Source organism: Mustela erminea, chromosome 1, assembly GCF_009829155.1.
Source record: "Mustela erminea isolate mMusErm1 chromosome 1, mMusErm1.Pri, whole genome shotgun sequence".
Taxonomy (NCBI): Eukaryota; Metazoa; Chordata; class Mammalia; order Carnivora; family Mustelidae; genus Mustela; species Mustela erminea.
This window is the reverse complement of record NC_045614.1, coordinates 10,540,690-10,554,929: the sequence shown is the minus strand read 5'-3', so window position 1 is coordinate 10,554,929 and position 14,240 is coordinate 10,540,690. Positions and strand designations below refer to the sequence as shown.

Sequence of the window (14,240 nt, the reverse complement as noted above, 5' to 3'; positions counted from 1 at the left end):
AGCTGTTTGTTCTAGGCCTCCTCCTGATCCTTTTTCTCTATCAGTTTGTCCTCCAGATCACTAATTCTATCTTCTGCCTCAGTTACCTTAGCTGTTAGAGAATTTAGATTAGATTGGAACTCATTGGTAGCATTGTTAACATCATCCCTGGTGGCATTGATGTCTGCCTTAATCAATTCCATGTTGTCATTAATGGTTTTCTCCAACCTAGCCATTGTCTAGATAATTGTTAGCCTGAATTCCTCTTCTGACACACTGTTTATGTCCATATCCAGTAGCTCTGGTAGAGAAGGCACAGTCTCTGAATTTTTCTTCTCTTGGACATTCTTTCTCCTAGTCACTTTGGTGAGAGATGGCTGAAGGGATGTGTAGCTGAATGTATCAACCATGATCCAGGCAAGGTGCACCCTGGAACGCCTCTGAGCAATTGGGAGTCTCCACCAAAAAGAAAGTAAAAAAAGAGAGAAAGAGAGAGATATGGGGAAAAAAGAGAGAAGACCCTAAAGGTATGATTTATAAAGTATACAAAGAAAAACAGACAAACCAAATGACCGACAAAAGTACAAGACCAAAAAAAAAAAAAGAACGCAGCCAAAATGAACCCCAAGTATAAGATTTATATACTACCAGATTGCAGGGAGCACTGGGTGTGGTGAAAAAATAATGAATACTGTTATGCTGAAAATAAATAAATTAATTTTTAAAAAGATTTATATACTACCAGAACAAAAACAACTACACAGAAATACTGACAGAAGAAAAATATGGGAGGGTGGCTATAAATACTCCGTGTGGGTGAGGAAGTTTATTTTAATTCTTCTGCTGTATCTTGCTATCTTTGTTAAAGGTCTCAAGTTTCCCAAGATAAAGGGGGGATTAAAACTGGTTTATATATAGGGATAGTATTGACTGGGGCAAGGGAATTACCTTGAAGCTTATCTCTATTTGAATATTTAAAAATATAGAAAAGCAAAAAAGAACCACAGGTATATTTATCAAAAAAGTTCAAGTTAAAAGATTATTATGGAATTTGTTGTACTGACCTATCATTGTGATGGTAAATAGGTTAAAAAACTATAAAATATTAAATAGAATGAGAATAGTGGGAACGAATTAAAAATTAAAATTATCTCTATGAAGTATACAGGTTTTAGGGCATTATCGAAACCTTAATACCTTCTTTTCCCCTGATATTTGGGTTTTCCAAGACAGCATGGTACTGGCACAAAAACAGACACATAGACCAGAGTAACAGAGTAGAGAGCCCAGTAGAACGCAGTGGACCCTCAACTTTATGGTCAACTGATCTTTGACAAAGCAGGAAAAAGTGGGAAAAAAGGCAGTTTCTTCAAAATGGTGCTGGGAAAATTGATGGCTATGTGTAGAAGAATGAAACTCGACCATTCTCTTACACCATACACAAAGATAAACTCGTTATGGATGAACAACCTCAACATGAGGCAGGAATCCATTAGAACCCTAGAGGAGAACATAGGCAGTAACCTCTTTGACATTGGCCACAGCAACTTCTTTTAAGACATGTCTCCAAAGGCGAAGGAAACAAAAGCAAAAACGAACTTTCAGGACTTCACCAAGATCAAAAGCTTCTGCACAGCAAAGGAAACAGTCAACAAAACAAAGAGGCAACCCACAGAATGGGAGAATATATTCACACATGACACTACAGACAAAGGGCTGATATCCAAGATCTATAAAGGACTCTTCAAACTCAACACACACAAAACAGATAATCATATCAAAAAATGGGCAGAAGACATAAACAGACACTTCTACAAAGAAGACATACAAATGGCTATCAGACACATGAGAAAATGTTCATCATCACTAGCCTTCAGGGAGATTAAAACTAAAGCCACATTGATATACCACCTTACACCAGTTAGAATGGCCAAAATTAACAAGGTAGTAAACAACATGTGTTGGAGAGGATGTGGAGAAAGGGGAACCCTCTTACACTGTCAGTGGGATTGCACGTTGGTGCAGCCACTTTGGCAAACAGTGTGGAGATTCCTTAAGAAATTAAAAATAGAGCTTCCCTATGACCCTGCAATTGCACTAGTGGGTATTTAACCCAAAGATATAGATGCAGTGAAAAGAAGGGCCATCTGTACCCCAATGTTATAGCAGCAATGGCCATGGTCGCCAAACTGTCGAAAGAACAAAGATGCCCTTCAGCAGACAAATGCATAAAGAAGACGTGGTCCATATACACTATGGAGTATTATGCCTCCATCAGAAAGGATGAATACCAAACTTTTGTGTCAACATGGATGGAACGGGAAGAGATTATGCTGAGTGAAATATGTCAAGCAGAGAGAGACAATTATCATATGGTTTCGCTTATTTGTGCAGCATAAGGAATAACACGGAGGACATGGGGAGATGGAGAGGAGAAGGGATTGGGGGGGATATTGGAAGGGGAGATGAACCATGAGTGGCTATGGACTCTGAAAAACATTCTGAGGGTTTTGACAGGGTGGAAGGTGTGAGGTTGTTGGGTAAGCCTGATTGTGGGTATTATGGAGGGCAGGTATTAATTGGAACCCAGGGTGTGGTACATAAACAATGAATTCTGGTACACTGAAAAGAAATAAAAAATGTAAGAAAAGCAGACAAGACACATAATTACATGATTTCATGTATATGAAGTCTCTAAAGTCACAACTTTTAGAAAAAGAAACTAGATCAGTGGTTACCTGAAACCAAGGGAAGGCAAAATGGGAATTGTTCAATGTGTACAGAATTTCAGCTCTGGAAGATGGAAAAAGTTCTAGATCTCTGTTGTTAATACTACCTGGCTGTACACTTAAAGATGGTTAAGAGGTAAGTTTTATTATATCTGTTTTACCACAATAAAAAAAGAATTTTAAAAAAGTTAAAAAATGAATTGTTTGAGTCTTTTGCTATTGAATTTTGGTACATATTTTGGATATTAATTTGTCATCAAGTATGTAGTTTGCCAATTTTTTCTTTATGGATTGCCTTTTCACTTGGGAAATACGGCCTTTCAATGCACAAATAGTTTGAACTTACGGAAGTAATTTTTTCTCTGGTTGCCCATGTCCTTGGTATTATATACTGGAAATCTTGATCAAATCCATTATCATAAAGATGTACCTTTGTGTTTCCTTCTATGTACTTACAGTGTTATTTCTTGTGGTTAGATCTGTGATCCATCTGGAGTCATGTTTGTAGATCATGGGCAGAAAGGTCACCTTCAACTTTTTGCAGATGGAAATCTTGGTTTCCCATCACTATTTCTTGGAATGGCTGTCCAGTTACCATTGAAATGTCCTGGCAAGATAAAACATCATTCAATCATATACATGAGAGTTTATATGCATGGGCTTTCTCCTAGTCCAGTGATTTCTGTTTCTGTTTGTGTTGTTGTTATTGAAAACAGATTGATTGAAAAGTATAATGTGGAACTCTGAAAATCATGATTTCCCCTCTCCCTAGGATTTTTTTTAATGAAAGTAATAACATACATTGTTATTTTAGCTTCAGGTGTAGAACATAATGATCCAACAATAGTACATATTGTTCAGTGTTCATGGAGATAAGTGTAGTCTTAATCCCCTTTATTTATCTTACCCATCTCTTCACCCACCTCCCCTTTGGCAAACACCAATTTTTTTCTGTATTTAAGAGTCTGTGTTTTTTTGTCTCCTTTTTCCTGGTTTGTTCATATGCTTTGTTTCTTCGATTCCATATATGATTGACATCAAATGGTATTGGTCTTTTTCAGACTGACTTATTTCACTCAGCATTATGCCTTTAGCTCAATCTATGTGGAAAACTTGAATAATATTTTATGTGTTTTTTTTTTACCTTGTAAAAGGGTCCATTCATTCTCTATTTTTCAATCTATACCTTTTCAGTTTTCTTTGACTGTTATAGTAGCAAGGGTGTACGCATAACATTGTCACAGGATGACTTTTCCACAGGGTGAGCTTGATCCTGGATATGCCACCATGAAATATGCACTGACACTCAACTATTTTCATAAAAAAACATGTCAGCCTGTAGCCAAAATATAAGCATCTCTGCTATCTGAATGCTGTCTCACTGCCCAGGGCCATGTTTCAATTATCACCCTTAGCCCCTTATTACTGGTCAGCAAGTATGAAGTACAGGAAATATGTTGACTGTACCTTAACAGTCTAACTGCCGCATTGACGGTCATGATACCCCTTCTTGGAGTGCTCCTACCCCTTTCCCTGACATCAAGACTCAGGACAATTATAAGCTTGTTTGGGAAGCCTTCATTCATCGCCCCTGGAAGAGTCGATCATGTTGGTGTTCTCTTCATCAGGTGTCAGGGCCACTTCGGGTTAGTGAACTCATTTGTTGTTCAGTCTCTTGCCCTGTTTTAACTGTGAGCCATGTCTTACACTTTTCTTTATCCCCAGGATGTAGCTTAGTACCTACTGTGTCCACCCCTGCTGTCCAAGTGTTTGCAAGATGCCCAAAGAGGCTAATGGTCAAGCCATGTTAAACAGACACCATGTACAATGAAGGAGAAAGAGGTGCAGAACAGGAAAAGCATTGTGGGGGCTGGGGGATCCATGATCATGAGCCAACAGAAGAGGGTCCAGATGGGAGAAAGAAGAGATTTAGGGAACATGGAATCTCTCTTCCAAATAAAGAATTGCATATTCATTATGGGGCACTCTGGTTCAGTGAGACCCTCTAGAGGGAGAGGACCTCCTTGTGGGATCAAAGAGTTTAATGGGATAAGAGACGATCATGGAATGCCCAGGCGGTGTCCTAATACGAACACTGGGACTAGTTTGCATTCTGTGTTTCTGACCAAGTCTTTCAAAGGGAAGTGAGACAAAAGACTATTTCATTAATGAGACTCCTGGGAATTCAGCCTCTATAGCCACAGAAACTGAAAATGTCTCTGCTGCACCCACTGACTTCATCTTTTCTAATCTCAGGTGATACAAACACATAACTGTGCCTTCCAAACATATAACTGTGCCTTCCAAAGCCTTTATGAATAGGACTTCCAACCTCATCCATCATCCATGGGAGAAAATGGGTCAGCGATCTCATACTGTTCTGTGATAATATCTAAGTGAGTCACAAGTGCTGGGGACATGTGGTATGGTGGGATGGACCCCTTTTGTTGGTGATTCTTGTTGGGGGATTGACAGGGACAATAAGTTAAGGAGAGTTTAATAAAGCTAAGGCCTGCCTGTTCAGGCTTTGATTCTGGAGAGAAACTCTGGCTACACTAAACCACTTCTACCTGATCTGTCTTCTCTGGAGTAATGCTTAATCATAGAGACTCCATTCCTTAACAATCTTTCCTCTGTTTCATTCCTTGTTCTTTCATTTTTGAGAGTGACTGTTTATCATTATTCAGCCATTTATTATTCTAGTCTTTTAACAAACATTTTTTCAGTATTTAAGATATGGGAAACACTACCATTTATTGTGGGAATAAATAAGACATTGTTTCTTCTCTCAAGGTACTCACTATGTAAACGAAGTGAGAGATGTAAAAATAAGTAAATGTGGTATCGTGAGGTTGCATTGAAATCTGTGGAAGTATCCAAAAAAGTTGACACTTTATCTTAGGACATTTTTTTTTCAAAAATTAACTCTTTCATGGGACTTAGTGAAGGCTTCACAGACAAGATTATAATGGAACTGACCATTGAAGGAGGTGTTAGAGTCCTTCCTGGAGACACTGGGTGTGATCAGTCCAGGAAGAAACAGCAGAGGAGGAAATTTAGAGATTAATTAAACTAGAAGTTGTGCTGCTATGATTAGAAACACTTCTTACTGATCGGACCAACAATCAGTAGCAGGATATGCAAAATGGGTGAATAGGCAACTGGCCTGGTAGGAAATCATATGTTAAGAAAAAATCAAGTGTTTTGGCTACAGGGTTGAAATTTAATTCTGTAATTACTGAAGCATAAGTGCAGGTTTTAAAGGTCAGGGGATATCTATGCATAGGTCTGCTCTGTGGAAAATTGACATATGTTAATGTAAGGATCAAAGTGTTACTGTGTTCAGAGCGTGAGAGGGACATAGAGGGATAGAAATAGCTCCATGAGCCTGAGATGGGAAACAAGTGATGGGTCTCTGAGGGGGTGGACATCATGGATACCAAAAAATAAGATTATTTTGGATACAAAAATTCAGATGATTTTTTTATTCATTATTGTTTTTTCCAGAAAGTGTACCAGACATCTTCTCTTTATCATTTGCATGCATTAGTTAATACTGCAAACAGTGCCAGACATATCATATCATAGTCATCATTTTATTGAAACCTTTCAAAAAGTATCAATGTGTTATCGGTCTTTTATTTTATGGATGGAAGTGTCCCTGACAACAGTGATACTGTTTACAGAAAACATGTAATGGAGCCTAAGATGTTGTCAGAGTTCAGTGTTTCCAAAGATTTTGCATTTCATTAATAATTTTTTTCTTCATTAATAATTTTAAGTTTTATTCAACTTTAGTTTTTGAACAGTTGTACATGTACACACACAACAACTTGCTATGATAGTTCAGAGAGTTCTCACAAGCTCCCTTCCCAGTTTCTGGTCCTATCATTACATTGTATCTGTTATACATGCTATGTGTAATCCTCTTATCTGCTGAGCTTCCACACACGTGAATTTTCTCAGGCCTCCTTTGTTCTTGAAGTAATTGATAGTTTTGAGGAGTACTAGGTGGGTGTTCTATAAAATTATCTTCTTTTGGACTTGTCTCATTGTTCTTTTCTTCCTGAGTAGGCTAGGACTATGGGTGTGGGATAGGAAGACCAGAGAGATAAACTGCCATATTCATCTCATGATATCACTATCAACATGACTGACCCTCACTGGTGTTGCTGCTGATGTGCTGGCTGCATGGTGTTTTCCAGATTTGTCCACTGTGGTTACTTTCCCCCCTTTGTTTCCATACTGTACTCTTGTAGGAACTTTTCTAAGTGTAGCCTCATTCCTAAGTAGTGGGAATTATCCTCCACCTCTTTGAAAATGGAATATCTATCTACATCATTGGTATTCTTCTGCTCTCTAGTGGGCATCTTTTCCATTTTTTCCACTTATTTACATTGGTGTGCACTCCTTGATATTGATAATATAGTCTGTGTTTTAACCGAGTACTATTTCATTTTGTTGCTCCATTTGTTCCAGCTTTGGCAATAGAGAACTCCTTCAGTCAGCTAATATGTCTCTTCGGCATGTCTCTATTCTTGGCTTTTTAGGGTAGCATTTCATTACTGTCTCAGAGTAAAAGAAACTTCAGCTTCAGCTTCCTGTATTTTCCCTCCCGAACCCTAGAATCAGTGATTCCTGCAAGGAGTCCTGTTTCTTTTTTTTCTTCTTTTTTTTTTTATTTATTTTCAGCGTAACAGTATTCATTGTTTTTGCACAACACCCAGTGCTCCATGCAATCCGTGCCCTCTCTAATACCCACCACCTGGTAGTCCTGTTTCTTTTTATTGGATCATGGGATTAGCACCAAGATCTGGGTGCCAGGTGTGCTTGCTGCTGCCAGGGTCTCTATACACCCTCAACTGATGTGGTGAGGAAACATATGGGTGTATACTCTGTGTATATGCATGCACACACACGCACACACACATATAGATATAGATATAGATGATATAGATAGATATAGATATAGATATAGATGATATAGATTAGAGATAGATATAGATATAGATATAGATATAGATATAGATATAGATATAGATAGATATAGATAGACGATATAGATATATACCACTCTCTGTAAGAGAATTTAAACTAAAGCAAGTTCATACTGATGACTCCAGCTCCCATTTATTGCCACATGGATCATCCTAGCCTCTCCACTTGGCTTACATGTAAACTCCCACACCAAGTGGCTCACAATTTACTCTCCATTTCTTTATATGTTCAATTTCAGTTCACATGTGTAGAGTATCAGCATCGTTAACAGTTCTATCTGGGATACACCTGTATTAACTATAGTGGAATCTTTCTGTACACTTTCATCTCCATTTTCACTGACTCCACTCAGTCTCCAGATGACATATTTCTGCATTTTTTCCCACACACTTCAGTGAGATTTTTTCATGCAATTGTAATATAGTTAGATTGTTTTTTATTTTTTTCACATGGAGCATTCCATTCTGGGATTCCCTCACTCCTCTGTGTTTTGTGTGTTTTTATTTGTATTCGTTATTTTCTTAAATTATTTTTTACTTTCCATAACTCATGTACTTTTTTTTATTATTTCTTTTCAGTGAAACAGAATTCATTGTTTCTGCACCACACCCAGTGCTCCATGCAATATGTGCACTCCTTAGTACCCACCACCTGGCTCCCCCAACCTCCCACCCACCACCCCTTCAAAACCCTCAGATTGTTTTTCAGAGACCATAGTTTCTCATAGTTCATCTCCCCTTCCAATTTCCCTCAACTCCCTTCTCTCCTCCTTCTCCCTATGTCCTCCATGCTATTTGTTATGCTCCACAAATAAGTGAAACCATATGATAATTGACTCTCTCTGCTTGACTTATTTCACTCAGCATAATCTCTTCCAGTCCCGTCCATGTTGCTACAAAAGTTGGGTATTCATCCTTTCTGATGGAGGCATAATACTCCATAGTGTATATGGACCACATCTTCCTTATCCATTCGTCCACTGAAGAGCATCTTGGTTCTTTCCACAGTTTGGCAACCGTGGCCATTGCTGCTACAAACCTTGGGCTACAGATGGCCCTTCTTTTCACTGCATCTGTATCTTTGGGGTAAATACCCAGGAGTGCAATGGCAGGGACATAGGGAAGCTCTATTTTTAATTTCTTGAGGAATCTCCACACTGTTTTCCAACGTGACTGCACCAACTTGCATTCCCAACAGTGTAAGAGGGTTCCCCTTCCTCCACATTCTCTGCAACACATGTTGTTTCCTGTCTTGTTCATTTTGGCCATTCTAACTGGTGTAAGGTGATATCTCAATGTGGTTTTGATTTTAATCTCCCTGATGGCTAGTGATGATGAACATTTTTCATGTGCCTGATATTGGAGAAGTGTCTGTTCATGTCTTCTGCCCATTTTTTGACATGATTATCTGTTTTGTGTGTGTTGAGTTTGATTTGTATTTGTAACATTGTTGAACCATATATTAGTCTAATGGTTTTTCTTGTTTTTAATTGTGTGTTTTTTAATACAATCACTTTCTTTATGAACAGAAATCATATTACTTCTTCCTTTCTAATTTTCATGCCTCCCTTTCCTTCCTTTCCCTTTCCCCTTCCTTTCCCTTTCTCCTTTCCTTTCTCTTTTTTCTCCTCCTTCCTTCATTCCTTCCTTCCTCCCTCCCTCCCTCCTTTTCTCCTTCTCCTTCTCCATCATCTTTTCTTTCTTTCTTCCTTTCTTTCTTTCTTTCTTCTTCCCTGGTTCATTGCTTTGTCTGGAACTTGGAATGCTATGTGTAAAGAAGTTATTAAAGCAGACACTCTTGCCTTGTTCTTATCATATGGTTGCTTTCAGGCTTTCACTATTAAGAATAATATCACTTATTTGTGGAGCATAACAAATAACATGGAGGACAAGGGGAGTTAGAAAGGAGAAGGGAGTAGGGGGAAATTGGAAGGGGAGGTGAACCATGAGAGCTATGGACTCTGAAAAACAATCTGAGGGGTTTGAAGCGGCAGGGTGTGGGCGGTTGGGGGAACCAGGTGGTGGGTATTAGAGAGAGCATGGATTGCATGGAGCACTGGGTGTGGTGCAAAAATAGTGAATAAAATAATGAATACTGTTATGCTGAAAATAAATTAAAAATAAGAAAAAAGAAAAAAATAATGAATACTGTTATGCTAAAAATAAATTTTATAAAAAGAAAAGAAAAAAAGAATAATATTGAACACTGGGTGTGGTTCATAAACAATGAATTCTGTTACACTGAAAAGAATTTTTAAAAGAAAGAATAACACTGAAGGTGGGTTTTCATATATGACCTATATCACATTGAGGAAGTTTCCTTCTGTTCTTAATTTTTCCAATGTTGTTATTATGGAAGAATGAAAATTTTGTCAAATTTTTTCTACATCAGTTGAGATAATCCTGCCTTTTATCCTTCATTCTGTTACTGTGATGTATTACAGGGAGGGGTTTTCATAAGTTATACCATCCTTGCCTTCCAAGAATGCATCCCACTTGGTCATGATGCATAATCCTTTTATACAGCATGAACAAAAGGCTGCTATATTCAGTTGTAATATTTAGTCAAAGATTCTCATGGAATGTTGATCTGTACTTCTCTTTTATTGCAATGTCTTTGGCTTCAGTGTAAGTGCAATACTGTCCTTTTGGAATAAAGTAGGAAGTGTTTGCCCTTTGAAATTTTTTGGAAGAGTTTGAGAAGGATTGGTGTTTATCCTTCTAATTCTGCGTGGATCTTGTGATCTTTAATCATGACTACTCTGTTGGAATGTTGACATTATAAAATGCAATCCTCCTAGGAGAAAGAAGCTCTGTGACTCATGGTATAGCCTTTCCTCTGCTTTCTAATACAATTGTGCTTCAGCTACAAGGGGTACACAGTACTACAATACTGGAAAACACTGTATTTCTCCTTCTCTGCACTCTGTGCTTGTGTGCATGCATGTGTGTGTGTCTGTGTGTGTGTCTGTGTGTAGGGAGTAGAGAAGCTATTATTATAGTGCACACTGGTTAAACATTTAAAGCAAGCCAAAGTTGTCCTAGGGAGTAAAAAATGCAGAGTGTAGACCAACTATAGACTGAGGATAGAGAGAGAAAGAGAGAATTATAGAGGAATGAACTTTGTTCCATTTGTATATATGACAGAAAATTTTTCCTGTTGTAGACATCATATATATATATATATATATACACACTTATATTTATATATATGTACATATATACACACACATATAGGTACATATATACATGCACATACACACACACGTATAGAATGAGTGTCCATTGCCTTAGAATGTTTCCAAAGAAGTAGGAGACTTTGACATCCTCTCTCTCTTCTCCTACATCCAGCACCTGTTCTTGTTGTGTTACCTACTCTGCTCACAGCTTTCTCTGATGTTGCCCCATGGTTTTGGTGAGCTCTTGCCTAAGGCTGTTCACACAGGCTCTTTCTCTGCCTTATGTGTTTTTCTCAAAATTATGTGCATGACTCACGAATCCACTATCCTCAGCTTTCCTGCTCAAAATCCCCTTATCAGAGAAGAGACAATGGAAAGTTTTCTCTTCAGTGTGGCACTACCTTGTCTTGTATTATTTTACTTATTAGTAAAAACCAACACTTGAAATGTCATTTGCTCACTCATTAAATTTTATTGCTCCCTCTGACACACACATATCAGACTCAATCTTGTTAAGGTCAAACACACATCACTAGTTTATAATGCTTTCGACAATGCTTGCCACAAGATAATTGGTTAAAATATTTGTTAAGTGAACAAAAAACATCTCAGGAAATTTATAGAGGACAGCACTGCTTTGGGTAAATGTTTCAATTTGGGACTTATTTCAGTATGATGGAAAACATGGAGCTTTTGAGGTCCTTGAAATTTTTAGCTAATTATTCTAGATGGATAGGTAATGTATGAGAATTAATGAGTGAAGCAATTTGAAAACAAAAATTTCACCAGACAAATCTCAGCATTTCTCCCTCTCTCCCCCATCTATCTATAGTGAGGGCAGAGGAGGAGACAGGGAGGAAGAGCATCTGACATAGCCTCTGCTCCCAGCAGAGTCCAGTGTGGGGCTTGAACTCATCACCAGGAGAATACGACCTGAGCTAAAATCAAGAGTTGGTTGCTGAACCAACTGAGCGCCCCCCCCCCCCGAACCCCAGCCACAGCATTTCTTTTAATTCTGTGCTCACTGCTTGTGACTTTATTGTACTCTTGTCTCTGTTCCAGCTGTTTTCAGCAGTTACATGGAACAAAGGAATCAAACTGCTGTTTCAGAATTTATCCTCCTGGGACTTTCAGAGGAGGGAGAACTGCAGCCACTGCTCCTGTGGCAGTTCCTGTCCATGTACCTGCTCACCTTCAGTGGGAACCTGCTCATCATCCTGGCCATTGTCACAGACTCCCGCCTCCACACACCCATGTACTTCTTCCTCTCCAACCTGTCCTTTGTAGACATCTGTTTCACCTCCACCACCATCCCCAAGATGCTGCTGAACCTCCAGACACAGAGCAAAGTGATCACCTATGCAGGCTGCCTCAGCCAGATATACTTTTTCATGGTTTTTGTGGGAGTAGACAACTTTCTCTTGACAGTGATGGCCTATGACCGGTTTGCGGCCATCTGTCACCCACTGCACTACATGGTTATCATGAACCCCAAGTTCTGTGCCAGCCTTCTTCTGGCATGCTGGGTGTTGAGTGTTCTGGACTCTCTATTACATGACTTATTGGTTTTGCAATTGTCCTTTTGTACGCAGTTAGAAATCCCTCACTTTTTTTGTGAACTTAATCAAGTGATCCACCTTGCTTGTTCTGACACCTTCTTCAATAACCTGGCAATTTATGTTTCAAGTGGAATTCGGGGTTTTATTCCTCTCATTGGTATCCTTTACTCTTACTCTAGAATTGTAACCTCTATTTTGAAAATTCCGTCTTCTGGGGGCAAGTATAAAGCATTTTCCACGTGTGGGTCTCACCTCTTGGTTGTCTCTTTATTCTTTGGTACAGGCCTTGGGGTATATTTTAGTTCTGCAGCTTCTCAAAACTCAAGGACAACTGCCATAGCTTCAGTGATGTACACAGTGGTCACACCCATGCTGAACCCCTTCATCTATGGTCTGAGGAACAGAGACATAAAGCTGGCGTTAAGAAAGCTCTTGAGCAGGAAGACAGTCTCTGCATAGAAGGATCCTTTGTTTCAAGATAAAGATGTGAGTAACAGGGCTCAAGACCCTAGATGATTTTTTTTTCAGTTCATGGAAAGATGATCTACAGTTTATCTTTCTACACTATTCAGTCTTTAATCTTTTCATACATAACAAGCAACTATCTATTTATTTTTTTTTCAGTTCGAAGTTTAAAAAAATTTTTCCAGCTAGTTAACAGATTGTGTAATATTAGGTTAAGGAATAGAATTCAGTAATTTATCCCTTACTGGGGCACCTGGGTGGCTCAGTGGGTTAAGCCACTGCCTTCAGCTCAGGTCATGATCTCAGGGTCCTGGGACTGAGTCCTGCATCGGGCTCTCTACTCAGCAGGGGGCCTGCTTCCCGCTCTCTCTCTCTCTGCCTGCCTCTTTGTCTACTTGTGATCTCTGTCTGTCAAATAAACAAATAAAATCTTTTTTAAAAAATTTATCCAGGTGGTGGGTATTATAGAGGGCACGGATTGCATGGAGCACTGGGTGTGGTGAAAAAATAATGAATACTGTTTTTCTGAAAATAAATAAATCGAAAATTTTTTTTAAAAAATTAAAGGGTCTCTTTCATGGAAAAAAAAAAATTTGTCCCTTACTTACAACTTCCAGTGCTCATCACAACAAATGCCCGTCTCAATCCCAATCACCCATATCCTCTCCAGCAACCCTTAGCTTGTTCTACGTTTTTAAAAGTCTGATTGTGGTCTGTTCTTTTTTTTTTTTTTTTTTTTAAGGTTTTCTTAAAAGATTTATTTATTTATTTATTTATTTATTTATTTCAGAGAGAGATAGAAATAGCATGAGTTGGGGGGAGGGCAGAGGGAGAGGGAAAGAATCTCAACCAGACTCCAGGTTGAATGTGGAGCCATTTGTGGAGCTTGATCTCACCACCCGCAGATGATGACCTAGGCCAAAATCAAGAGTCAGTTGCCTAACACACTGTGCCATCCAAATGCCCTGTATCTTGCCCAATTTTAAGCTACCAATTTTAGTTCCAATCACAGTCCTAATGGGCCATAGTAACTTGGCCAGCAACATCACCTTAGAGTCTTTGGGTTCAGTTTGGAGGAAAAAGTATTGCATTTATTGCTATTTTACAGTCTTCACTCATGGGAAACTGGTTCCATCCAGTGAAGATCTGGGTCAGTGATTGATCTCAGGTCTGAGAGTGAAATAGAGATTACGACCTATCAGTGCAGTGACACGGTCACTCTTTTCTTCATGATTTTTAGAGGGATTTTGATTTGTTTTGTTTTCCTTAGTTATACAAATTGGATAAGCTTTTAGTAAGCTGCCCATCATTTTTGTTTTATGGAGACACCAT

At 38.7% G+C, this 14,240-nt stretch overlaps 1 protein-coding gene across 1 annotated transcript; it reads left to right on the top strand.

Moving 5' to 3' along the window:
* The first annotated feature begins 11,963 nt into the window (after positions 1–11,963).
* On the top strand, positions 11,964–12,902 carry LOC116568012 (olfactory receptor 7A10-like). Its single transcript, XM_032303435.1, has one exon. It carries the CDS (start codon positions 11,964–11,966, stop codon positions 12,900–12,902), a length of 939 nt encoding a protein of 312 aa, XP_032159326.1.
* The last annotated feature ends 1,338 nt before the right edge of the window (positions 12,903–14,240 follow it).

Coding starts and splice junctions, on each gene's coding strand:
- LOC116568012 (XM_032303435.1), top strand. CDS start 11,964: ATGGAACAAAGGAATCAAACTGCTGTTTCAGAATTTATCCTCCTGGGA.